This window comes from Schistocerca serialis, chromosome 11 (genome assembly GCF_023864345.2).
Source record: "Schistocerca serialis cubense isolate TAMUIC-IGC-003099 chromosome 11, iqSchSeri2.2, whole genome shotgun sequence".
Taxonomy (NCBI): Eukaryota; Metazoa; Arthropoda; class Insecta; order Orthoptera; family Acrididae; genus Schistocerca; species Schistocerca serialis.
In genome coordinates, this window is record NC_064648.1 from 188240781 (window position 1) to 188268389 (window position 27609).

Below are 27609 nucleotides of genomic sequence, written 5' to 3' on the forward strand. Positions count from 1 at the left end.
GCTGTACTGAACGATAGTGTGTTGGGTTCAAGTAGAACCGACCTGCTTTATCGATCTTCTTTGCATGACAACTTATTTGACAGGAGCAGTGATTGGTTTCAAGCCCCTGATGTGTAAGCTGCACTTCACAATACGTATGTGGTGGGAATATTATCAGCCTGCTTTATCGACATGTTTAGTGGGGGCTACATTTGTGAGTGGGCATGGCTGAGGAATGTTGAAGTAGATAGAGGAGGTGATAGACTGAGGTAGGGACCAGGAAATGATGGACAGGGTAAGTGGAGGCAGGGGGAGATGATAGGAGGTGATGGACCGAGAGAGGAGGGGCAATAGAAAACATAAAGGGAGATGGGTGTGGGAGGGAATGAACACTGATAGGCTGGGAGTAGAAGATGAATGAGGAGAGGGGACTACAGTAGATAGGTGGGAGAGATGGGCAGGAGGAGAGGAACAAAGATGGGGAAGAAGAGTTGGTTAAAAATGGCTCTAAGCAGTATGGGACTTAACATCTGAGGTCATCAGTCCCTTAGACATAGAACTACTTAAACAAAACTAACCTAAGGACATCATACACATCCATGACCAAGGCAGGATACGAACCTGCGACCGAAGCAGCCCTGTAGTTCCAGAATGGAGTGCCTAGAACCGCTCGGCCACAATGGTCAGCGAAGAAGAGATGGGTTTGGAGAAGAGGGAGATGAGGACAGAAAGGTAGAGAGGTGTAGGTGATGATGGAAAGAGAAATGGTGGCAGAAGGAGATGGATAAGAGAAAGAGGCCAGGAGGATATGGACAGGGAAGGATGGAAGATGCGAAGGGAGAGGGTGCAAGAGGAAATGGATATAGAGTGGGGGCTGATTTAAATGGAATAACAGACTGGGGGCAGGGAGAGGGAGAGTGAGGAGAGGCTGTTGACAAAGTGGGGTGGCGGATATGTACAGTGAGAAAAGGGGAAGGAGAAAATGGAGAGAAGGGGTGGAGAATATGGACAGTGTGAGAGAGGGGAGGAGGAGATGTAGAGAGAGAAAATGGAGGAGATAATCAGAGATAGAGGGAGAATGAGATGGGGGGATGCAGGAGCCAAATGGATAGTGTAGATGAGTATTGGTAAGATGGAAAATGATGAGAGCATAGTATTAGATGGACAGACAGAGGGGTGAAGTGGAGATGGGTGAAGACAGTGAGTAGGCAGAGATGTATACAATATATGTGCCATACAGGTTCGCAAGTGAAACTGTGGGGACAGTGACATACAACTGGTCATCTAAACTGTACACATATATCACAGACATTATAGTCAGTACGATTTAGGAGCATACGGGCTGTTCCAACTTTATAAAGTACCTTGAATTATTGGCACATGGACAGCACTGACTCGGAAAATATCTTTCTTATGGAACGCTAGTGGATTTTTGTTCACACAAAGTAATTACTGCTATCGACAGAGGACCTGCAGTTGATTTCATAATTCTAGGCCTACCGATAACTATTGAAACAGTTGCTTACAACCAGCTTCTAATAAAATTACAATCCTATCTGCGACTGAACTCGTGATTTCACGCTATAAGGTTCTCATTATTCATCTCTTGGTGCTCCATCTCTCTTTCCATTCCTCTTTATCCCAATCCATCACCATCTGCCCTTGTCTCTAGCATCCCCTTTTCCATGTATTTCAACCTCCCCCGGCCATGCTCACCCAGACATGTAGCCCCTATTAAACGTGACGACAAAACAAGCCGATAATACTCCCACAACACACCTATAATACTGGGTGGCTTGAAACCAATTAATTCGCTTGACATATATGTGGTTGTGCTCTGTATGGCGTCTGCAGGGTGAACCATCTAAAGCTTGGACTGCAAATATTATGGAAATGGAAAGTGCTATTGACGTGCAGTTTTCACAGAATGAATTCGAAGCCAGGGTCTCGTACTGTTATCCAATAAACAGATTGTAATAATACTTAGAAAGTGTATTTTCTGTACCTGCGATTTTCCTAATGAAAAAATCTTATTGCCAGTAACAAACTAAAAATAGGGTAAACTAGAATTTCGGTGCTGTTTGCTGCAGAAGTCTAGTGCAAGCCAGTTGTGAAATACCACGTTGTGAGAAGTTTCCACACTGACACTTCTTTGTGCCATTCGACCTGCGTAGTTGTTAGATCGATGTTGTTATGTTCGTTTACAGTGTGCTTGTGTGTTCCTCGAGAGCACTGCTATCAGTTTTCTATGTGACAGTCTAAGCAGTAGCTCATGTGTATACAACGGGATTTATCAGTGCAGAAAAAGCTGACATGCTCATGGTGCATGGAGAGTGTAGGAAGAATGCAGTTTGTTCTTCTACAGTGCTTGCGGCAGGATCCCAATCTCGACCATCTTCTCAATCAGTTGTGTGAAAGTGATAGTGTAAGAACTAGGGAACGTAACAGAATGAAGCAAGTGATGACAGAAGAGCGGGAAATTAACGTTCTTCCTGTTGTTGCAGTTGATCAACACTTTACCTCCTGTGCAATCGCATGTGTAAGTGACATGGGTCAGGCAAGTGTCCTACACATTCCCCATCAGCCTAAATTCCATCCCCATTACATCTACCTCAATGAAGAGCTCCATGGAAACAATTATAAGAATCGTGTTAACTTCTGTACATGGGAATTGCGACTAGTACTCCATATGTATTACGTACCTTGTTTAGTGGTGAAGCCAGGTAAACCACCAAAACGTATGCTATTGGTGTGTTGACAATCCCCATTGGCTTCCTCAGGTGGAACATCAGCGCCCATGGAGTGTAAACATTGCTGTGGGATAGTAAACCGTCAGATCATAGGCATGAGTTTCATAGATAGAACACTGAATGCGTACAACTATCACAGCCTCCTAACAAACCATCTCCCACAGATACTAGAAGGCTTTCCTCTGCACACATAGAGGAACCTGTGTTACCAATATGACCGCTGTCCAGTACATAGTGCGTGGAGTATTACAGCATGTCTTCACAAATTGTTTCCAAAACGTTAGATTGGATGCAGAGGACCAGTACGTTAGGTGCCCCATTTTCCAGATTTGATGCCTGTTGACTTTTTCTGTGGGGAAAGCTGAAAGACGCTGCCTGCAAGGACATACCAACTACACCCAATGATACATAACGAAGCATAACTGCAGCCTGCTCGGAGATGTTCGACGAAACGCTAGCATGTGTGCAGCAGTCGCTCCATACCAGATAGGAAACGTGTTCTGTCACTGCTGGTGGTCATTTTGAACACAACCTGTGATGGACAGTTACCTCGTTACGGCCCAGAATGCACATAACTAGTGCATGCATTTGTGTTGTTCTTTGGTGTGTACTACTACAGGTATTGTACAAGTGACAGTGTGGCAACTTTCCAAAGTATTTATATTGTAAGCAGCTTGCACTAGAATCCTGCAACAAATCAACTAACATAATTTACGCTATTTTTAGTTTCTTAATGTCAATAAGAATTGTTCCATTCAAAAAGTGTACTTTTGCACAAAAAATACACTTTATAAATATTATTACAAACTGTTTATTGGCCAACAATAAACAGCCCCTGACTATCTGCACGTTCTGTGATAACTGCGCATCAACAGCACTTTCCATCTCCGCAATATTTTCGGTGCTAATTTTATTTTAGTCGCCCTGTATGTATACTTTAAATTTTCTTTTACACACATATCTGCAGCCAAGCTGCTGTCCTGGAAACTAGCATGAGTTTTTGCAGCGCCTATGTGACCAATCGGTACATCCGAACATTATGAAGCACCGAGAAGAAAAGGATTTATTGACACATAATCAGCACGGACTCTGAAAATATCATTATTTTAAAACACAACTAACTCTTTTTACTCACGAAGTAATAAGTGCTATCGACAGGGGATTCCTATTTTTAGATATCCAGAAGGCTTTCGACACCGTTCCTCACAAGCTTCTTCCAACCAAACTGCGTGCCTATGGAATATCGCCTGAGTTGTGCAACTGGATTCGCGATTTCCTGTCAGAAAGGTCACAGTTCGTAGTAACAGACGGAAAGACATCGAGTAACAGAGGTAATATCCGGCGTCCAACAAGGAAGTTTTATAGGCTCTCTAATGTTCCTGATCTATATTAACGACATAGGGAAAAAACTGAGTAGCCGTCTTAGGATCTTTGCAGATGATGCTGTCATTTATCGTCTTGTAATGTCATCAGATGACCAAACCGAATTGTAAAATGATTTAGATAAGATATCTGTGTGGTGTTGAAAATGGGAATCGATACTGAATAAAAAAAAACTGTAAATTTCGATTACGCGATGACTCACACAAATCAGAAGGCTGCAAATTCAAGTAAATAGTTAGGGATTACAGTTACAAATAACATAAATTGGAACGAGCACATAGATAAGGTTGTGCGTAGAGCAAACCATAGTCTGCGATTCGTTGGCAGAACACTTAGAAGGCGCAACAGGTCTTCTAAAGAGACTGCTTACACCACGCTTGTCCGCCCTATTCTGGAGTATTGCTGCGCGGTGTGGGATCCCCATCAGGTGGTACTGACAGATGACACCTGATAATTTCAAACAAGGGCTGCTCGTTTTATATTATCGCGAAATAGGGGAGATAGTGCCACAGAAATGATATGTGAATTGGAGTGGGAATCATTAAAACAAAAGTGTTTTTCGTCGCAATGGGATCTTCTTATGAAATTTCAATCATCAGCTTTTTCCTCCGATTACGAAAACATTCAGTTGGCTCCCACCTACATAGGGAGAAATGATCATCACTATAAAACAAGAGAAATTAGGGCTCACACAGAAAAATTTAAGTACTGGTTTTTCCTGCACACCGTTCGAGAGTGGAACGGTAGAGAGACATCTTGAAGGTGATTCATTGAACCCTCTGCCAGGCACTTTATTGTGAGTAGCTGAGTAATCACGTAGATGTAGATGTAGAACCCTGCATAGCATATGGGGCTCTATCTAGAAAAATCCGTTGACAGGGTACGATTTCATTCCTCTGCTGAATGTACCCCACAGCCATTTGGGAAGCTTGAGAAAGGGGTCACATGTTGCCACTGGGCGCGTCCTGTGGAGCAGAGGACACTCAAGTGTCGCCCTCTTGTGACGCAGTCGCCATGCAGAGCAGACGCTCCTGTATTTTCAGCCTTCTGTCGTAGCTGACCGCACTTTGCGGACTGTTCCCTTCTCTGCTCTCTGGTACCAGAAACCAGCTTTCTCTAAACGTGCGCTACCTTCTTCTCTCTTTCCTGCACCAGTACTTCACTAACAGACTGATGAACGACCCTCAAGTCCAGCCTGGACAAGACCTCGTGTACCCCGTAATTTTCAAAATGTACCAGAATGTTGGTTTCTCTGCCAGTGCTCTTCTCTCGCATTCTTGACACAGTGCACTTCCACAAGTGGTGCGATTTGTACAATTATTGTGAACTGGTTTTGACTTTACCACTATACAGGAAACTGGTAACATTCTGTGTAATGATGTGTAAATGCTTTGTTGTACATAAAGACAGTGAGTGAGTAATGTATGAGGGAGTGCCTGATTTTCTCTTAATATATGCGAGATGACTCATGTAAGATTTTGACCTTGAAAATACACAATGCGATCAAAAGTATTCAGACACCTGGCTGAAAATAACTTACAAGTTCGTGGCCTCTCCATCACTAATGCTGGAATATAATATGGTGTTGGCTCACCCTTTGCCTTGATGACAGCTTCCATACTCGCAGGCATACGTTCAATCAGGTGGTGGAAGGTTTCCTGGGGAATGGCAGCACATTCTTCATGGAGTGTTGCACTGAAGAGATATATCGATGTTTTTCGGTGATACCTGGCATGATGTCGGTGTTCCAAAGCATCCCAAAGGTGCTTCATAGGACTCATATCAGGACTCTGTGCAGTACAGTCCGTTACAGGGATATTATTGTCTTCTACAGACGCCTTAGACTCTGCATTATGAACAGGTGCTCGATCGTTTTAAAAGATGCAATAGCCATCCCCGAATTGCTCTACAACAGTGAGAAGCAATAAGATGCTTAAAATATCAGTGTAGGCCTCTGCTGTGATAGTACCACGCAAAAAAACAAGGGGTGCAAGCTCCCTCCATGAAAAACACGACCACACAATAACACCACCGCCTCCGAATTTTACTGTTTGCAGTACACGCGCTGGCAGATGACGTTCACTGGACATTCTCGATAACCACACCTGCCATCGGCTGGCCACATTGTGTACCGTGATTCGTCACTCCACGCAACGTTTTTCCACTGTTCAGTCGTCCAATGTTTACGCTCCTTACAGCAAGCGCGGCTTTGTTTGGCATTTACCTGCATGATGTGTGGCTTACGAGCAGCCGCTCGACTGTGAAATCCAAGTTTTCTCACCTCCCGCCTAACTGTCATAGTAGTTACAGTGGATCCTGATGCAGTTCGGAATTCCTGTGTGTTCGTCTGGATAGATGTCTGCTTGTTACACATTACGACCTTCTCCAACTGTCGGCAGTCTCTGTCAGTCAACAGACGAGGTCGGCCTGTACGCTTTTGTGCTGTATTTGGTGCTTCAATTTTCCATCTCACCATTACATGTCAAATAGTGGACCTAGGGATGTGTAGGAGTGTGGAAATCTCGCATACAGACGTATTATAAAAGTGACGTCTAATCGCCAGACGATGTTCAAAGTCCGTGAGTTTTTGTGAATGTTTTGATTGATTTCAGCCAAAAATAACAGAGTTGCTCTGTGATATCCGCTGAAGTTGTGAGTATAGTTCTGCAATTGCGTGCAGTGTAGCCATTCCGATTTTCATCTGAAATCAGAAAAGATTTGATTTTACATTACTAACTTATTTTCCAAGAATATGAGCCTCAATGCAGGTGAAAATAATGAAAATTAAAAACTGTGCAGGCGTTGGAACAATTTACTGCGATTTTCACGTTTTTTTCTCCATTTAGGCGAAGAAAAATACCCGTGCAATCGTGACATCTCCTCATAAGTTGGTTCATATAATTAGTAATTTTATACACAATCATATTATCACATTTAATAATGATCGATTCAATACTTTTTGAGTTAGACTGGACGCAAATGTCAAAACAGTCATTTGGAGATGAACGCGTTTGAGAAATCAATTCTTGGAAACTGGAAATTCAAGGAAGTCAACAATAATGTAAAATGCTTACCAATTGATCTGCGATTCCAGAGCCATATAGTAATCCTTCTTCTTTCCCAGAGGCTTCGTTTTGCGCCTGCAGCAGTGCTTTCCGAGCTATCCGACCTTCCTTCGTTTCAATGCGCTACGTCGATTCTGCCAGCATACGCGCTGGTTATCCATTTGTTCGGCATAACTGAAGCTTTACGTGTCTCCTAAAATTCCTGCCTCGTTCATGGCCATCAGAAGGGATGAATTTCCTTCATTGAATAAGCCAGCTGCTAAATACGACGCCAAATCAACCACTTTTAGTCCGGAGTGCAAGTGTTTGGGAGCTAATCACCAAATAGTGGAATTAAAAGTTTCATTAGCATTTTGTGTGTGGCCACCTACACATTTCTCCAGTAATTCATCCCCTGATAAATCTTATATGGGAAGAATTTCCTTCTGTACGAATGCGAATTTCGCTTTGAAATTTTGACAAAGTACTCTTGGATAGTTAGCTTAACGATTTCTCGAACCTCCTAGTGTGGTTTCCGCATTAACCATCGTAATCCAAATTAGGTTATTATATTAATTTAGATTTTCTGTCCAGTTTGTTGAAAGTAAATGAATGGTGGAGATATATTTACTCATAAATTTACAGATTCTCCAGCAGTTGTTTATTTGGCCTGGCAGCATTGTCCTTACATCATGTTCTGCAGAAGCGTTAGGTGGTTCATCTGCATTTTTGTCGCAGTTCTCACTGCTGCCAACTATAGCGACTCTCATCCCAGTACAGGTAAAGATTTTACTTGTACAAATTGACGTAAGTCTGCATATGATAATGAATAACCAGTTTTAGTAGGTAATGAAAAACATATCCAATATTTTCATTAAGTATTTTATATATTTGTTTTCAGGATTAGATCCCGAAGTCACAGTCTACCACTTTGGAACTGACAATATGAGTAAGTGTCATAATTTTCCATTACTTCCAGAAACTTTTCATGGTTCAAGAAAATCATGCAGTGTAAACTTATCTCATTGGTAGATGTATTTGATGGTTTAATAACTGATTTTGGTCATTTGATTATTATGCATAAAATCTCTAAGTTCACTGAGTTTCTATATTATTACTTTTGTTTTTTTAGTCGGTATGAGTTGGAATACAGTTTACATATGTGTTACATACGTGTTGGTAGACCTTGAGAGTGGTAATCATGGCCTTTTTCTAAATTATTTTCATAAAGGTTTAGTTGTCCCGTCTAGATCAATATAACACATGAATAGACGAAGCTAAACAGAATCTATTTCACATAAGTAGTCGTGATATACAGATATTTGACATGTCTTCCAGGATTACAGTAGTACATTGTACACCGCCTTCCATAAATTTATATTGACTACAGAAAAACCTTCTCACGTTCACAATATTTATATAACCAATTAAAAACAGAAATCTGATAATGGTAATCATCTCAGGAGGTATCCATCAGAAATTGTAATGCTTGTGCTGACTACGTTATATCCCTGTTTCTTATCTGTTTAAATTCATTGAGATATGGGTTCAAAATTATGGTACGTTTGCTTCCAACGTGTCCTTTCATCAGTGGCAGAGTTTTTAAATTAATAGTGGATGTCATCATTGTGGTTCAGCTGAAGATTTGCTTTCATGTAAAACATAGTTCCATAGAACCTTCACATGGACACAAACAGTAAATTTTGAAGGAGTGTTAAGTATTCCCATCTATATAGATAATTTGTAGCACTTACTCCTTCAGTTTATTTTGAACAACATACTAGTTTCTCTTTTCTTGGAAATAATGGTTATTTTAGGAAGACAGGTATGACCTTAAGAGCCCGTTACATGGCACATGCTGCAACTATACCAGTAGCATTATGATTCTCTTGTTAGTAACATTAGTAAATCAATAATAAACCATGTTCCTCTTCACAGTGTGAGATATGTCATGTTCCCTATTATGATTGCTATCTGAGTAAATGTCCATCAAATTATTGCTATTTACTTTCTGTAACAATACGTTACAGAAAGTAACTACAAGTTGGTCTACATTTTCGAAGCAGTATGTAGTTCAAAAATGGTTCAAATGGCTCTGAGCACTATGGGACTTAACATCTGTGGTCATCAGTCCCCTAGAACTTAGAACTACTTAAACCTAACTAGCCTAAGGACATCACACACATCCATGCCCGAGGCAGGATTCGAACCTGCGACCGTAGCAATGGTGCGGTTCCGGACTGAGCGCCTAGAACCGCGAGACCACCGCGGCCGGCAGTATCCAGTTGATATGTACACTGTTTCAAAGGAACCACATGGTAAACAAAATGTCATTCTAGAATGGGACGTAATTGATGTCTGTAGATCATAAATTTTAAGTAACCACGTCGGTGTCGTCTGTAAGCATTAATTTAATTTCACACATAATTAATGCCTGCTGTGTGCAGATTGTTACCAGAAATTTGAAGCATAAGGGGACGCTAGGCTATACAAAAATGTAACTCCTTGTTCTGATGTCACAGAAACTTCCTGTGATGAGACAAGTTTTTAGCCGGTTAACTGATGAGTTACTGATTTTATAATTGCTAATAGCAGGCTGAACAGCACAAAGGCTTTAGTCAAATCACGCAAGCTATTTACAGAAGAACAATTTCTGTGTCAAAGCTCTAAGGTATACACAAATACAAAGATAGGAATATTCCTCTGAAGGCCAAATTATTTTTATTCCTAATTGCAAAGAATTCAATACATTTGATTGTATGAATTAATTATTTTAATAATTTGAGGTTCTCCATATTTGTAACATCCAATTAGAGTTCCCTGGAATTTTGTGTAGGGCACCTTTTTCTAAAGAGTTCATATGATGGTGTATTTCGTTTTGATAAGACAAATACTGTGGTGAAGTGTTGCATTAAAACATGAATGAAATCTATGTATTCCATCTAGTTCCCCAGAGTAGGTTTTCAGCTGTTTACATGATGTACTGCCACATCATGTGATGTATATTTCTGGAAGGCAGGATGGTTTGGTTGAGTTACCCAGTGGTTACAGACAGGTGACTCATAACTTTCATGTAAAATATTGGGAGTTAGTTGTTGTAGGATATACACTGCAAGTCTAATGTCAGTGACATTTGAGCATCTCATGTACCTGTTCAGTTTGTGTCATTTACCTTCTGCCTAGTCTGATGCACTGTCGCAACTTCCTCCCTGTGCCAACCTCTTACCTTCAGAGTAGAACTGGTTATCTCACGTTCCATGTTGAAAATTCGTACCAGGACGTAAAATCTTAGAAATATTTTCCTTATGTTTGGTTGTAGTAGATACCTTCGACGGAGGAAAGCCATCTTTCCCTCTGCATGTCTGCCTCTGAAATCCGCCTTACTTTGTCCTTCATCTGTAATTTTGCTTTCAAGGAAGCAAAATTCCTTCATCTATTTTGTGATCCCAGACTTTGACGTTAAATTTAACGCTAATATCGTTTCTGGTATTCCTCATTACGTTAATCGTTCATTTGTTCACACTAAGTACATATTTGCATTCATTTGAATCCCCATTCCACACAACAGACCTAATAATTCTTCCTGATCTTCACTGACAGTAATGTTTTCAGCGAATCTTCCCCATGGCACTTATAACCATGACTGTTAATCCAACTCCTACGTTTGTCTTTTATTTTATTACGGTTTCCTAAATGTACAGATTAGACAGTGGCGGAGAAACACCGTTTCATTAATTTACACCCTCATTAAGCACATCTCCTTTTCATAGTCTTCCGTTCTTATAGCTTCTTTTGTGTTCCTATATATATTATTGTATACCCAAATTTCCCAGTATTTCTAGTCACTTCACGCTGTAGAACGCTTTTCCTAGGTAGAAGAATTCTATACAAGTATCTAGATTCTTATTAACTCTTGAACACATTACGAAGTGGAATGCAGCACATGTGTTTTGGGTTCTGTCGTGTTTCCTATGCACTTACGCTACATCTGTTCTCCAGAACAGAGCTTTCTTTGTGGACCAAAGTCTCCTCCAGCCACTCACCCTCCCACTGATGCAAGACTCTTAAGCTCAACATCGAGGTGATAGCATACAGGAGGATGGCACGCTGTAATACTTGAGGATCGAGACAATACTCTTGGCGGCCAGATCTGTCCTTTCATTCCTCACAATTCCGATGTGTTTTTGTACCCAGCAAAAAGACACCTAAATCCCCAGTCGTTGTGGATGGAGCAGGAACTAGCTTCCCTGCTGAGTACAAGCGTCTCACAGAGTGAAGGGAACATAGAAAATCGGATGAGACAAGAAATTTATCACTGGAAGAACGTCTCACCTACTCCAATGACCGCAAGATCGCATAAAATTCTGCATAAAAGACAGTAAACGCTTAAGGCAGTCTGATCTTGAGGACAGGATCTGTCAAAAAAACATAGCAACCAACAGGATCCCCCTGTAGCGATACGTGCATAAAAACAGCTATATTGTTGCGGTGCCCAGGTAAAATGTCAGAAAATATGTCATTAAAAGCGGAAGCAGGAGTGTAATCTCTCTTGTAGCGCCCCAAATCTAAAATCACTCTGGGTCTCTCCAGTAACCATGGCAGCAGGCAGTTAAAACCCTGGATTTGGGGCAGTACAGGCTCCTCACTGAGGGACTCCAGCACATGGTGCACATGGATCGCAAATGGCATTGTGGCTCTTAAACGGTTGGAAATAAGGGGGATGAGCAACGTTATAGAGTGTGAGTGAAGTTGGAGCTGTGAGGAACTTGCATGCCTGATGCAGTAGGTAGAGCTGCTGGTGACCCCCCCCCCCCACCCCCAGCCTCAGCACATAGGCTGGGTATGGGACTGGTCCTATAGCGACCTGTGGCCAACTGGAGACCCTCAAGGTGGACAGTGTCAATTCAAATCAAAAGGCCTCGTCAATGCATAAACCATGCACCCATAGTCCAGCCATGAATGCATGAAAGCCGTATAAAACTTCAGTGCTCAGATACACATTGCTGCGGCTCAATGCAAGTTCTTTAGCTGTCAGAATCTACATTCCTAAATCAATAGCTAGGGTCCGGGGTCTCTCCCAGGAATGCTGGTCCCCATGTGCCAAAATGCATCCCTTGTGCATCAGCTCTCATCTGTGACTAGATTTTAGCTCACTTTCCTGATGAAAACCTCCAATAGAATCTTCTGAACCTCAAAGATCCATTGCTCATCTCATGACTTCCTATCATTCGACTTCTGAGCAGGCTGCCACAGCAGCAGCTTTTATCGAAGACCCAATTCTGGTATTTGCCACATAACCCAAATTGGAAGAACATTGGTTGTAGCACAAGTCTGGGACAGTCCTCAATGCCATTTCCACAAGGTGAATTGTGTTACTAGGTGTTAGTGTGCCCACAAAGCTGAAATTTGCCACACCTCCACTTCTATGTCTATGGACTGGTGACTGGGCGACACCAAGGAATATTCTTCCCAACCATATTTTACAGAAGCGGCGCTGGTACCTATCTATACTCTTGCAGTCCACTCAGTTGCTGTCTATACAAGTCAAGTTGTAAAGCAAGCCAGTCACCTTCCAGACTAACACTGTGTCATCAGCTACAGTAATCGACTGGGCTACACAAGCCATTAAGTCTCCTCCAGGCACCCCTTCACAACATAGTTATGTAGTTTTAGTAAAAACACCATTTCTGTTACAGGACATACCTCTTAGAGGACTTTTCCAAAGCAAACGCTACTGTGGCGTTACAGTAACTCCAGCTTAGATTCTGATGGTTGTGGCCCCTCAGGTCTCTAACCTGTCCAGCATAGACTTATTCCATGCCTTGGGGCTTGAGTTCTGCGCCAATTCTGATGCAGTCCAAGCACTGGACCTCTCCCTACACCACCTACATCTTGGTTAAATTAGGACCAGTGTTCTGCCAGCGAGCATCCTGGGGATCCAGTCGCATATATCCCTTACACCTACTGCAGCTCCAAACTCCAAAATTATTTAAGGTCCGTAGCGTCGAGTTTGCATACCAGGATAAGTATCAACAGGACTTGCAACATCTTCAGGATGAGGGCGTCTTCATCCCAGTAACACACAGCCAAAGGGCCCTTCCTATTTGACTGTGGAGAAACCATCAGGCGCTGGCTGCATTGGTGGTGACTTCCCAGACACTGTGAATGCCCAATCTGTAGTCGTCAGATATACCACTCCCATGCTTCAGGACACTGTTTACATCTCGCTGGGTCTATAGTATTTGCCAAAAATGACCTTCATTATGCTTATTTGCCCAAAATGATCTTCATGATGCGTATCTACACCTCACACTGCGTAACGGCTCCCAGGAGACTGAAATCATAAACACCATAGCCACTCCTTTTGGATTGCTCCAATATACATAGCTTCCATTTGGCATCGCCAAAGTTACATCAATTTTTTGGAGGTACTATGTTGTTGGTGTGGTCTTCAGTCCTGAGACTGGTTTGATTCAGCTCTCCATGCTACTCTACCCTGTGCAAGCTTCTTCATCTCCCAGTACTTACTGCAACCTCCATCCTTCTGAATCTGCTTAGTGTATTCATCTGTTGGTCTCCCTCTACGATTTTTACCCTACACACTGCCCTCCAATGCTAAATTTATGATCCCCTGATGCCACAGAACTAGTCCTATCAACCGGTCCCTTCTTCTTGTCAAGTTGTGCCACAAACTTCTCTTCTCCCCAATTCTATTCTATACTTCCTCATTAGATATGTGATCTACCAATCTTCAGCATTCTTCTGTAGCACTACATTTCGAAAACTTCTGTTCTCTTCTTGTCCAAACTATTTATCGTTCATGTTTCAATTAAATACATGGCTATACTCCATACAAATACTTTCAGAAACGACTTCCTGACGCTTATATCAATACTCGATGTTAACAAATTTCTCTTCTTCACAAACGCTTTCCTAGCCATTGCCAGTCTACATTTTATATCCTCTCTATTGCGACCATCATCAGTTATTTTGCTCACCAAATAGCAAAATCCTTTACTACTTTAAGTGTCTCATTGCCTAATCTAATTCCATCAGCATCACCCGACTTAATTCGACTACATTCCATTATCCTCGTTTTGCTTGGTTGTTTTTCATCTTATATCCTCCTTTCAAGACACTATCCATTCTGTTCAACTGCTCTTCCAAATCCTTTGCTGTCTCTGACAGAATTAGAATGTCATCGGTGAACCTCAAAGTTTCTATTTCTTCTCCATATATTTTAATACCTACTTCGAATTTTTCTTTTGTTTCCTTTACTGCTTGCTCAATATACAGATTGAATAACATCGGGGAGAGGCTACAACCCTGTCTCACTCCCTTCCCAACCACTGCTTCCCTTTCGTGCCCCTCAACTCTTATAACTGCCTTCTGGTTTTTGTACAAATTGTAAATAGCCTTTCAATCCCTGTATTTTACCCCTGCCACCTTTAGTATTTGATAGAGAGTATTCCAGTTAACATTGTCAAAAGGTTTCTCTAAGTCCACAAATGCTAGAAAAGTAGGTTTGCTTTTCATCTAAGATAAGTCATGAGGTCAGTATTGCCTCATGTGTTCCAACATTTCTATGGAATCCAAACTCATCTTCCCCGAGGTCTGCTTCTACCAGTATTTCCATCCGCCTGTAAAGAATTCGTGTTAGTATTTTGCAGCTGTGACTTATTAAACTGATAGTTCGGTAATTTTCACATCTGTCAACAAGTGCATTCTTTGGGATTGGAATTACTATGTTCTTCTTTAAGTATGAGGGCATTTCGCCTGTCTCATACATCTTGCTCACCAGATGGTAGAGTTTTGTAAGGACTGGCTCTCCCAAGGCCGTCAGTTGTTCTAATGGAATGTTGGCTACTCCTGGGGCCTTGTTTCGAATCAGGTCTTTCAGTGCTCTGTCAAACTCTTCACACAGTATCGTACCTCTCATTTCATCTTCATCTACATCCTCTTCCATTTCCATAATATTGTCCTCAAGTACATCGCCCTTGTATAGACCCTCTATATACCCCTTCCACCTTTCTGCTTTCCCTTCTTTGCCTAGAACTGGCTTTCCATTTGAGCTCTTGATATTCATACAAGTGGCTCTCTTTTCTCCAAAGGTCTCTTTAATTTTCCCGTAGGCAGTATCTATCTTACCCCTAGTGAGATAAGCCTCTACATCCTTACATTTGTCCTCTAGCCATCCCTGCTTAGCAATTTTGCACTTCCTGTCGATCTCATTTTTGAGACCTTTGTATTCCTTTTTGCCTGCTTCATTTACTGCATTTTTATATTTTCTCCTTTCATCAATTAAATTCAATATGTCTTCTGTTACCCAAGGATTTCTACTAGTCCTCGTCTTTTTACCTACTTGATTCTCTGCTGGCTTCACTACTTCGTCCCTCAGAGCTACCCATTCTTCTTCTACTGTATTTCTTTCCCCCATTCCCGTCAACCCTTCGCTTATGCCGTCCCTGAAGCTCTGGAAAACCTCTGGTTTAGTCGGTTTATCCAGGTCCCATCTCCATAAATTCCCACCTTTTTGCAGTTTCTACAGTTTCAATCTACAGTTTATAACCTATGGATTGCGGTCAGAGTCCATATCCGCTCCTGGAAATGTCTTACAATTTAAAACCTGGTTCCTAAATCTCTGTCTTGCCATTTTATATCCTATCTAATACCTCCTAGTATCTCCCGGATGATTCCATGTATATAACCTTCTTTTATGATTCTTGAACCAAGTGTTAGCTATGATTAAGTTATGATCTGTGCAAAATTCTACCAGACAGCTTCCTCTTTCTTTTCTAATCCCCAATCCATATTCACCTACTATGTTTCCTTCTCTCCCTTTTCCTATTCTCGAATTCCAGTCACCCATGACTATTAAATATTCGTCTCCCTCCACTACCTGAATAATTTCTTTTATCTCATCATACAGTTCATCAATTTCTCCATCATCTGCAGAGCTAGTGGGCATATAAACTTGTACTACTGTGGTAGTCATGGGCTGCATGTCTATCTTGGCCACAATAAGGCTTTCACTACACTGTTTGTTGTAGCTTACTTGCACTCCTATTTCTTTATTCATTATTAAACCTACTCCTGCATTACCCCTCTTTGATTTTGTATTTATAACCCTGTATTTAGTTGACCAAAAGTCTTGATCCTCCTGCCACCGAACTTCACTAATTCCCACTATATCTAACTTTAACCTATCCATTTCCCTATTTAAATTCTCTAATCTACCTGCCCATTTAAGGGATTTGACATTCCGCACTCCGATCTGTAGAACGCCAATTTTCTTTCTTCTGATACCGACAGCCTGTTGAGTAATCCCTGATCGGAGATCCGAATGGGGGACTATTTTACCACTGGAATATTTTACCCAAGAGGACGCCATCATCGTTAACCATACAGTAAAGCTGCATGCCCTCGGGCAAAATTACGGCTGTAGTTTCCCATTGCTTTCAGCTGTTCACGGTACCAGCACAGCAAGGCCGTTTTGGTTAGTGTTACAAGGGCAGATCAGTCAGTCATCCAGATTGTGGCCTCTGCAAGTACTGAAAAGGCAGCTGCCCCTCTTCAGGAACCACACATTTGTCTGGCCTCTCAACAGATACCCCTCCATTGTGTTTGCACCTACGATATGGCCATCTGTATTGCTGAGTCACGCATGCCTCCCCACCAACAGCAAGGTCCATGGTTCAGGGGGGGGGGGCGATGAGCAACACTTAAAGGACGTCTCAGGGACCATGAGCTACCTTGACAATTTTCTGGTTGTAGGAAAGTATACAGCTGATATGAAACTTCCTGGCAGATTAAAACTGTGTGCCCGACCGAGACTCGAACTCGGGACCTTTGCCTTTCGCGGGCAAGTGCTCTACCATCTGAGCTACCGAAGCACGACTCACGCCCGGTACTCACAGCTTTACTTCTGCCAGTATCTCGTCTCCTACCTTCCAAACTTTACAGAAGCTCTTCTGCGAACCTTGCAGAACTAGCACTCCTGAAAGAAAGGATATAGCGGAGACATGGCTTAGCCACAGCCTGGGGGATGTTTCCAGAATGAGATTTTCACTCTGCAGCGGAGTGTGCGCTGATATGAAACTTCCTGGCAGATTAAAACTGTGTGCCCGACCGAGACTCGAACTCGGGACCTTTGCCTTTCGCGGGCAAGTGCTCTACCATCTGAGCTACCGAAGCACGACTCACGCCCGGTACTCACAGCTTTACTTCTGCCAGTATCTCGTCTCCTACCTTCCAAACTTTACAGAAGCTCTTCTGCGAACCTTGCAGAACTAGCACTCCTGAAAGAAAGGATATAGCGGAGACATGGCTTAGCCACAGCCTGGGGGATGTTTCCAGAATGAGATTTTCACTCTGCAGCGGAGTGTGTGCTGATATGAAACTTCCTGGCAGATTAAAACTGTGTGCCCGACCGAGACTCGAACTCGGGACCTTTGCCTTTCGCGGGCAAGTGCTCTACCATCTGAGCTACCGAAGCACGACTCACGCCCGGTACTCACAGCTTTACTTCTGCCAGTATCTCGTCTCCTACCTTCCAAACTTTACAGAAGCTCTTCTGCGAACCTTGCAGAACTAGCACTCCTGAAAGAAAGGATATAGCGGAGACATGGCTTAGCCACAGCCTGGGGGATGTTTCCAGAATGAGATTTTCACTCTGCAGCGGAGTGTGCGCTGATATGAAACTTCCTGGCAGATTAAAACTGTGTGCCCGACCGAGACTCGAACTCGGGACCTTTGCCTTTCGCGGGCAAGTGCTCTACCATCTGAGCTACCGAAGCACGACTCACGCCCGGTACTCACAGCTTTACTTCTGCCAGTATCTCGTCTCCTACCTTCCAAACTTTACAGAAGCTCTTCTGCGAACCTTGCAGAATCTCATTCTGGAAACATCCCCCAGGCTGTGGCTAAGCCATGTCTCCGCTATATCCTTTCTTTCAGGAGTGCTAGTTCTGCAAGGTTCGCAGAAGAGCTTCTGTAAAGTTTGGAAGGTAGGAGACGAGATACTGGCAGAAGTAAAGCTGTGAGTACCGGGCGTGAGTCGTGCTTCGGTAGCTCAGATGGTAGAGCACTTGCCCGCGAAAGGCAAAGGTCCCGAGTTCGAGTCTCGGTCGGGCACACAGTTTTAATCTGCCAGGAAGTTTCATATCAGCGCACACTCCGCTGCAGAGTGAAAATCTCATTCTGGAAACATCCCCCAGGCTGTGGCTAAGCCATGTCTCCGCTATATCCTTTCTTTCAGGAGTGCTAGTTCTGCAAGGTTCGCAGAAGAGCTTCTGTAAAGTTTGGAATGTAGGAGACGAGATACTGGCAGAAGTAAAGCTGTGAGTACCGGGCGTGAGTCGTGCTTCGGTAGCTCAGATGGTAGAGCACTTGCCCGCGAAAGACAAAGGTCCCGAGTTCGAGTCTCGGTCGGGCACACAGTTTTAATCTGCCAGGAAGTTTCATATCAGCGCACACTCCGCTGCAGAGTGAAAATCTCATTCTGCATACAGCTGATGTTGCTCTTCTCCCCATTCACAGAAGCTTACCTTTGTTGTAAACTTGGCATATGTTATTTTTCCATCCACCAGATCGAATATTTAGGACACATTTTCAGGACATCAGGCATATGGCTCACACCACATTGTGTGCCTACCATCCAAAAATTACTAGCCTCGATAGATGCATTCCAGCCGAAGTCAGCCAAACTGTTATAGACCATTCATGCCCCATGCTTCAGCGATGCTGGCACCACTCGCTCTGTAACAGAGTTCCCTGGAAGTGGCCATCCTAATGTAATAAGTTGTTCCAAAACCTGAAGAAGGCCCTCTTCGACCTACCTGTCTCATGGCATACAATCCAACGAAACCATTGGTATTAGTGGCCGATGCTGACTGGCAGACTTTTGTCCCATATTGAGAATATCGTGGAGCGACCCACTGCATTTGTATCCAAGACACTTACAGCAGGATAGCGGAACTACATAGAAAAGGAGGCTTTGGTCATCATCTTTGGCAGCAAACGCTTCCCTACCTGCATCTATAGCCACCGTTTCACACTCATGACATATCATAAGCCTCTAATGCGTCTCTTCAAGTATTCAGCAACTTGCTACTGTGGGCCCCGTTTCTCTCAGGATATGCCTATTGTATCCAATATCACCCCAATGCCGCCCATGCCAATGCCGATATCCTATCGCGATTTCATTTAGTCACAACCCAGAATTTCATGAGGATCCAGAAGTCTGTTTTCATGACGACAGTGAGACTGTCATCATCAAAGACCCATCTTCCAAGTGATGCACGCTTTGTGGGATATCACACAGTGACAGGCCATGTCCTCCAGGAGGATTTGCATTATACAACAGAAAGACAGCCTGTTGACAAAGTAATGTCTCATGTACCCAGACCTCCAAGCATTCTGTAGCATGCAGCAAAAAAATGGTTCAAATGGCTCTGAGCACTATGGGACTTAACATCTTAGGTCATCAGTCCCCTAGAACTTAGAACTACTTAAACCTAACTAACCTAAAGACATCACACACATCCATGCCCGAGACAGGAGTCCAACCTGCGACCATAGCAGTCCCACAGTTCCGGACTGCAGCGCCTAGAACTGCACGGCCACCGCGGCCGGCACGCAGCAAAAGTCTTTATCCTTGCATCACATTGCGCTGATAAAGGTCGCGATGGGCCATGCTCAGATCCTCATTCCCAGAACCCTATGGCATTGGGAAGTCATTTTGACTCTCCTAGCAATACATCCACTGGAAGGGTATGGAGTCATTTAATGCGAGAATGGTGCCTCACATGTCAAAACAAGCAAGCTGTGCCCTCCTGTCAGTATTTTCCATGGCCTCCTATGGTGACTCATTGGTCCTGTCTTCATTTGGACTTTGCTGGCCCATTCCTTGGATCTGTGTGGCGTCTGATTTTGATTGTGAGCAATGGGTTCTGCTTTGTGTTTTTCATGCCATTCACAACCTCAGCGAAGACGATCCAGATTGTTGCATGGTTGTTCGCCCTTAAAGGCGTCACACAAGCCTTTGTCACTGACAATGGCCCCAATTATCATCAGCAGAATTCTGATTCTTGCTATTCAATTTAATTTCATCAGTCCACATGGTCATCCTCACAAATCACCATTTTCCCTAGAATCAGAACAGCCACATACCTTCTTGTATCAATGGATTGTGTAGGTTTTCTTTGCAGGATCCAGTGCAGCTGTGGACGCCCTCCATTTAGTCTCCATTTGATTTGGCAGGCAATGTTTGAATTCCAGTTGCTGCAAAGAGGCTGTTGCTGCTGGCATATGTATGATGTATGGGCCCATCATGGATACAAACCACTAATTGGTGCACTCCAGATGCCTTTAATGCGACTCTCTTTGCGCCATATACCATTTCCCCCAACCCAAGACCTCCTGTGGCCAGCCACAATTCGTCACGCTCTCATCCCATATGAATAGAAGAGGATCCAGTCCCCCCCCCCCCCCCCCCAGAATGGTGAATGCTCCAACACGGTCGAGGCCTCCAGGGACTGCTGTGGCCTAGATGCACTTTTGGGGGAGAATGGCGGGCAGTGGCAACATGAATTATGGTTGTACCATGTATGCCACAGAATGTAACACTCATGCAGTCCATAGCAGCCACGCAAGATTTTCAGAAGGCGCACCAAGAACTACAGACCAATAGCTATCTCGACAGGCAAAAGTAAGAGGTCGCTGGCCTTATCGCAAACCATGCCCGTATACGGTCACGAGTTAGAGTGGGACAGCACGGTTCTTCCTGGAGAATAACTATTTAAGGAAACCCAGGGATCACTGTGGACAGTTCCCATCGACGAGAGTTGGCCGATTCATGCTACTGTCTCTACGCTATCGATGACGACAATTTAGCGGTGAGAAGTAGGCTTCTGATTTGGAAAACAGCTCTCACTGATTGTTGGTCATTTCAATGTTGAGTTCCGGCTCCAGGGATCTAGGTGGAGCCAAATCCACTGAATTGTATTTTGTTCGGAAGCGCAGAGGAGGTATAGTCTGATTGTAATTATAAATTGTGACAGTTAATTTTCCTTTCAAACAGACAATAATGGAACTAAGAAATTTTTTTGCTTCAACTGGGATACTCAATAACGAAAAACAGATGGATTTTGCAGAAATTATGAGCTCCACAGTGAGAATAAACAGCTAAATGGTAGTTCTGTTGTATGAATGCATAAGGCCCACAGGAATTCCCCCACATAGATGCAGCACAGCCACAGGCCTGTCCTCAGAAACGTGCTTTATAATTGCACGAAAGTTACCCATGTACTTGTCATCTTGTTTATCAACTTCAGTAGGATCTAAGTCATTAAGGGGGCCTTAATGCAATCTCCTGACATCCACAGATAATCACCACATCGATGAAAGGGTCTAGCCCTTTTCTGTTTCCTTCCCACCTGCTCCACCAAGCCTTAGTCCTGGCGATGTTTCCTATCTTTTGCCTTGTTCATCATCATGTGAACAAAATTTTGACAATGGATTAGAGTAGCTATATAGTAAGTACTGCACGCCTGGATGTTGAAATATTGAAGATCATGCTTCCACACCAGAAACCTGGAGTTTTCCAGGGCTGTAACATTTTGATTACTACCTTTACCAGACTCGTCATAACGAAAAACAAACAGTACTTACAGAAGACACCGTCCTCTTTGGCAGAGTATACTAAAAAAAGTTGAATGTACGATATTGGCAAATTTGCAAAGTGAGGGGAAATATATAAATTGCATTAGGCACAGAAAAGTTTTGGAATTGTTGTAGCTTCATGTGGTAATTAATTTTTTTTATGCTTAGCGAACAAATACTTATCTCATAGTTACAGCCCGATCGTGTATTGTCTCCACGCAGCCAAACATAACCATTTCCAGCCAATGATCGTCTCAGTTGGACCAGAGGACCCAGTCCACTCCATGTAATCACAGTCCACACCAGCATGAAGCTAGCACCAGCTTGCACTGTGTCTTGTTGACAACTTGCGCCATGACTTCGTCGGGGTCTGCACCATCCTCGAACTCTACAATCAGATCTTACCAACTTTAATCGGGACTCATCCAATCAGACCACCGTCTTCCAGTCGTCTAGGGTCCAACCAGTGGGATCACGAGCACAGGAGAAGGGCTACAGGGGAAGTCCCGCCGTTATGCAAATGCACTCACGTTGGTCACGTGCTGTGATAGCCCATTTACGTAATTTCGCTGCACTGTCCTAACGGATACGCTTATCGTCCGTATCACACTGATTTTTGCGGTTGTTTCGCGTAGTGTTGCTCGCCTGTTAGTGCTGACTGACAAACGCCGCTGCTCTCGGCCTCTAAATGAACGCCGTCGACCACTGCCTTGTTTGTGGTCAGAGGTACTCTTGACGCCGTGGATCTCCAAATGTTGAATTGTCTAACGATTTCAGAAATGGAATGACCCATTTGTCTACCTCCTCCCCCTAATCAGCGTTCAAAGTTTATTAATCTCCGTCGTGCGGCTATAATCAAGCTGGAAACCTTTTCATGTGAATCACCTGAATACAATCGACAGCTCGGCCAATAAACTGCCGCTTCATACCTTTTGTAGGCTGGACTACCGCCATATGTGAAAGTGCATACCGCTATCCCATGATTTTGCCACCTGTGTGTGGCTGTAGCAGCTGGCATCTCTCGTAGTTTGATTCTCGAACTTCAACCGTGGACTTCCTCTGGTATTTTTCTGATGATATATATATGTATATCCATTTCACCTAAACAGATAATCAACAAATCCCTTCTAGCCAGCATTATTTTATTGATTTCGTTGTTTGTTATCTTATTAGTCCCTTTGACTTCTCACGGTGTGCCTTTAACAACGCATTTCAAAAGTATTCCGTTTTTCAGTTCCTTACATCACAGAGTCCAGGTCACACATTTACAAGATGCAACACAACAAACGCGCTTTTGGAAGCATTTTTCTGGCGTGTTAGCAGTCAGTTTTAGAGGCTAACATCTTTTTTCTATGTTTTGTTCGGATTATTACTTTTTCCTCGCTTTTTACTCCTCCAGCGATTTTATTTCCTAAATCAGCAACAAAGTGTCGGAGTACGTGGCCATTCACGACAGGTACATGGACGCTGATTTGTCGCCGTTTTGTCATAAACCATTAGTAATACAGTTTCGTCATGACTTTGTCCACTTCATTGAAGGTGGAATCTAAGATGTGCTGGATCAAATGGTGTCGTTAAGAATATGTGGGTATTCACGTGACTTGTTATTTTGACACAGGAAGAATGTCGTATTGTTGTACAGACTTGTGAAGAACAATATTTCTACTAGGAGTACTATGTGGGTAATTTTTGACCCACAATGGATTTACGAGGCCGTTACCCGCCTCTATAATCATCGCACGACGAAACGTTCTCGTGACTTTTCATCATTTATGGGGTTGTACAACTTACCAAAATTTCATCCCCCCCTAGCTTACCCACCTAGAAGTATGAAAAATTTATCTGTTATACCAGTAGTACGATGTGGGTCATTTTTGACCCATACCTATTTAACGCACAGTTTGATATGAGGTAACACCGGTTTGCTGTCACTAAATATGATCTGGGCACGCCTCGACGTTATTCACGAGCTGTTAGAGTATATTATACTTTGGGCCAAAAAGAACATTAAATACGAAGTATTCGGTTGTCGAATGATACATTATATCAGCGAGGCTTTCCGTTTTCTATGGACTGGCGACATCCAGAACTACGCGGAGTAACATTGCAAAACTACAGAATAACATGTGACATATTATACTTCATTACTTTTATCGTGGCAGCGACAGGTAGGGGCGGAGGACATACGTTGCCATATGTAATTTTATTTATGTTCGAAACAGGCTTATGTGTCTTGAGACTATTTTATTGGTCTTGACACAGCTGCTGGTCTAAGACATTATTCATTTATTTGTGTGTATGAGTTTTGAAGGCGGCTATATTATTATAGCAGAAACCTTGGTCTAGATTTAAAATAAACAAAATTTTGAGCAACTGTGGGCTGTTTTTCATTCGAGACAACATATTATACAGTGCAGAATCCCACCGTCCCCCCTCCCTACACTACTGTCTGGAGCACTGCTAACAGTTCTCTTACACTACAGCAGATGTCAGTCGCGTCGCCCTTACGGAACGTCACGACTGACAGCTTCTTCACCTCCATTAAACAGGCAGATGAGCGCTGAAGTGGAGACGACACACTGTATGCAACACACTCACAAGTCAGGCGACCATCTCCTCACAGATTACGATGGGAAATGGTAAAAGATATCCGTATCCTGCGTAACATGCATGCTGGACGTCAGAAGACTGAGAATACTGAGAAGTAACTTCCAGAAACAGTGAAGTTTTATAATGACACCAAGGATGGAGTAGATGTTTTTGACCAAATCGCTAGATACTACAGTCTCCGAGTTGTTACCCAACGATGCCCTGTAAGTGTCTTTTCCTTGACCTCGCCATGATTAACGCTCGCACAGTTTTTAAGTTACGTACCTCTAGGATTAGATTACATCATGATCAGACAGAGATTCCGAAATCAGATACTGGATTGTAAGGCGTACCCAGGAGCAGATATAGGCTGAAATTCTAGACATTAGTCAGGAAGAATCAATACGCAAAGAAGTGTGATACGGAAGTACTAAGGAATGACGAGATACGTTTGAAGTTCTCTAACGATATAGATACAGCAATAAGGAATAGTGCAGTAGGCAGTACAGTTGAAGAGGAATGGACATCTCTAAAAAGGGCCATCATAGAAGTTGGGAAGGAAAACATAGGTACAAAAAAGGTACCTGCGAGGAAACCATGGGTAACAGAAGATATACTTCAGTTGATTGATGAAAGGAGGAAGTACAAACATATTCCAGGAAAATCAGGAATGCAGAAATACAAGTAGCTGCGGAATGAAATCAATAGGAAGACGAAATGGCTGCAGGAAATATGTGAAGACATCGAAAAAGATATGATTGTCGGAAGGACAGACTCAGCATACAGGAAAGTCAAAACAACCCTTGGTGACATTAAAAGCAACGGTGGTAACATTAAGAGTGCAAGGCGAATTCCACTGTTAAATGCAGAGGAGAGAGCAGGTAGGTGAAAGAATACATAGAGAGCCTCTATGAGGGTGAAGATTTGTCTGACGTGATAGAAGAAGAAACAGGAGTCGATTTAGTAGAGATAGGGGATCCAGTATTAGAATCGGAATTTAAAAGAGGTTTGGAGGACTTACGGTCAAATAAGGCAGAAGGGATAGATAACATTCCGTCAGAATTTCTAAAACGACTACTCACGTTGGTGTGTAGAACATATGAGTCTGGCGATATACCATGTGACTTTCTGAAAAGCATCATCCACACAATTCCGAAGACGGCAAGAGCTGACAAGTGCGAGAATTATCGCACAATCAGCTTAACAGCTCATGTATCGAAGCTGCTTACAAAAATAATATACAGAAGAATGGAAAAGAAAATGGAGAATGCGCTAGGTGACGATCAGTTTGGCTTTAGGAAAAGTAAAGGGACGAGAGAGGCAATTCTGACGTTACGGCTAATAATGGAAGCAAGGCTAAAGAAAAATCAAGACACTGTCATAGGATTTGTCGACCTGGAAAAAGTGTTCGACAATATAAAATGGTGCAAGCTGTTCGAGATTCTGAAAAAAGTAGGGGTATGCTATAGGGAGAGACGGGTCATATACAATATGTACAACAACCAAGAGGGAATAATAAGAGTGGACGAGCAAGAACGAAGTGCTCGTATTAAGAAGGGTGTAAGAAAAGGCTGTAGCCTTTCGCCCCTACTCTTCAATCTGTACATCGAGGAAGCAATGATGGAAATAAAAGAAAGGTTCAGGAGTGGAATTAAAATACAAGGTGAAACGATATCAATGATACTATTCGCTGATGACATTGCTGTCCTGAGTAAATCGGAGAAAGACGAAGGTAATGAGAAGTAGTAGAAATGAGAACAGCGAGAAACTTAACATCAGAACTCATGGTCACGAAGTCAACGAAGTTCAGGAATTCTGCTACCTAGGCAGTAAAATAACCAATGACGGACAGAGTAAGGAGGACATCAAAAGCAGACTCGCTATGGCAAAAAAGGCATTTCTGGCCAAGAGAATTCTACTAATATCAAATACCGGCTTTAATTTGAGGAAGAAATGTCTGAGGATGTACGTCTGCAGTACAGCATTGTATGGTAGTGAAACATGGACTGTGGGAAAACCGGAACACAATAGAATCGAAGCATTTGAGATGTGGTGTTATAGACGAATGTTGAAAATTAGGTGGACTGATAAGGTAAGGATTTAGGAGGTTCTACGCAGAATCGGAGAGGAAAGGAATATGTGGAAAACACTGATAAGGAGAAGGGACAGGATGATAGGACATCTGCTAAGACATGAGGGAATGACTTCCATGGTACTAGAGGGAGCTGTAGAGGGCAAAAACTGTAGAGGAAGACAGAGATTGGAATACGTCAAGCAAATAATTGAGGACGTAGGTTGCAAGTGCTTCTCTGAGATGAAGAGTTTAGCACAGGGAAGGTATTCGTGGCGGGCTGCATCAAACCAGTCAGTAGACTAATGACCAAAAAAAAAAACCTCTAAGAAGATTTCACGGCGGGACCTTATCCTCAGAGTAGCAGATGACCTCGCTGCCTCTTACACACTTCAGACAAAACTCAGTCTCCCCTTACAGGCACTCCATACTGGCATTGGCCAATAAGGAGTTCGAAGGTCTTCTCAAATTCAGGTTTCCTGCAGACAACAAAACTACAAAGGGAAATAAAACGTCAAGTGCAACAAGTATGTGTGCAAAAGATGCCGAACAAAAACTGTTGTCGGCTTTCTGAATCCCAAAGTAGGCAATTCTGTCACGTCCTTTTTCTTAAATATACTTAAATATTTATAATTATAAGCTGAAGTAATTTGTTCTTATGTTTTATTTCCTTCATTGCAATAACTACAAAAAATGCAGAGCATTTTAGTCACCTACTGCTTTTTAGAATGTTTCACTAATATTTGGTGCTTATCTTATTCTTCTACAAAAGGAAAAATACTATTAATACTCGCATAAACAATATGTTTTGATTCAGTTGCAATCTCTTTATAAAGAAAAACATTACAACATTGCTTTACCAAATTTACGAAATATTGTGGAATTTCTTCTGTAACATTTAAAATAAAAAAAATGTTTACTTAGAGAAAATTCATATTTGACCGTGTACTATTCATTTTAGAGACGAATTGTCAACATGAAGACACTCATAATACCACCCAGATACGAACAAAATGGTGGTTTTCTACTGCGGGTAAAAATGACCCACATGGTATTACCAGGGGTATGGCGAAGTCTAGTTCATTTAGTGTTAGGAAGTGGTGGTTGACGCAGATCCACTTGTGGCTCAAGC

General features: G+C 42.7%; 1 protein-coding gene across 1 annotated transcript in view; it reads left to right on the forward strand.

Annotated features, from left to right (window-relative positions):
• LOC126426789 (ankyrin-3-like) overlaps positions 1-27609 on the forward strand; it is a 60188-nt gene that overhangs the window by 4287 nt on the left and 28292 nt on the right. The window contains exons 2-3 of the mRNA XM_050088785.1: positions 7802-7936; positions 8058-8105. Coding sequence (XP_049944742.1) covers positions 7849-7936; positions 8058-8105 — 136 coding nt within the window. The 5' untranslated portion in view covers positions 7802-7848. The remainder of the gene's footprint in view (positions 1-7801; positions 7937-8057; positions 8106-27609) is intronic.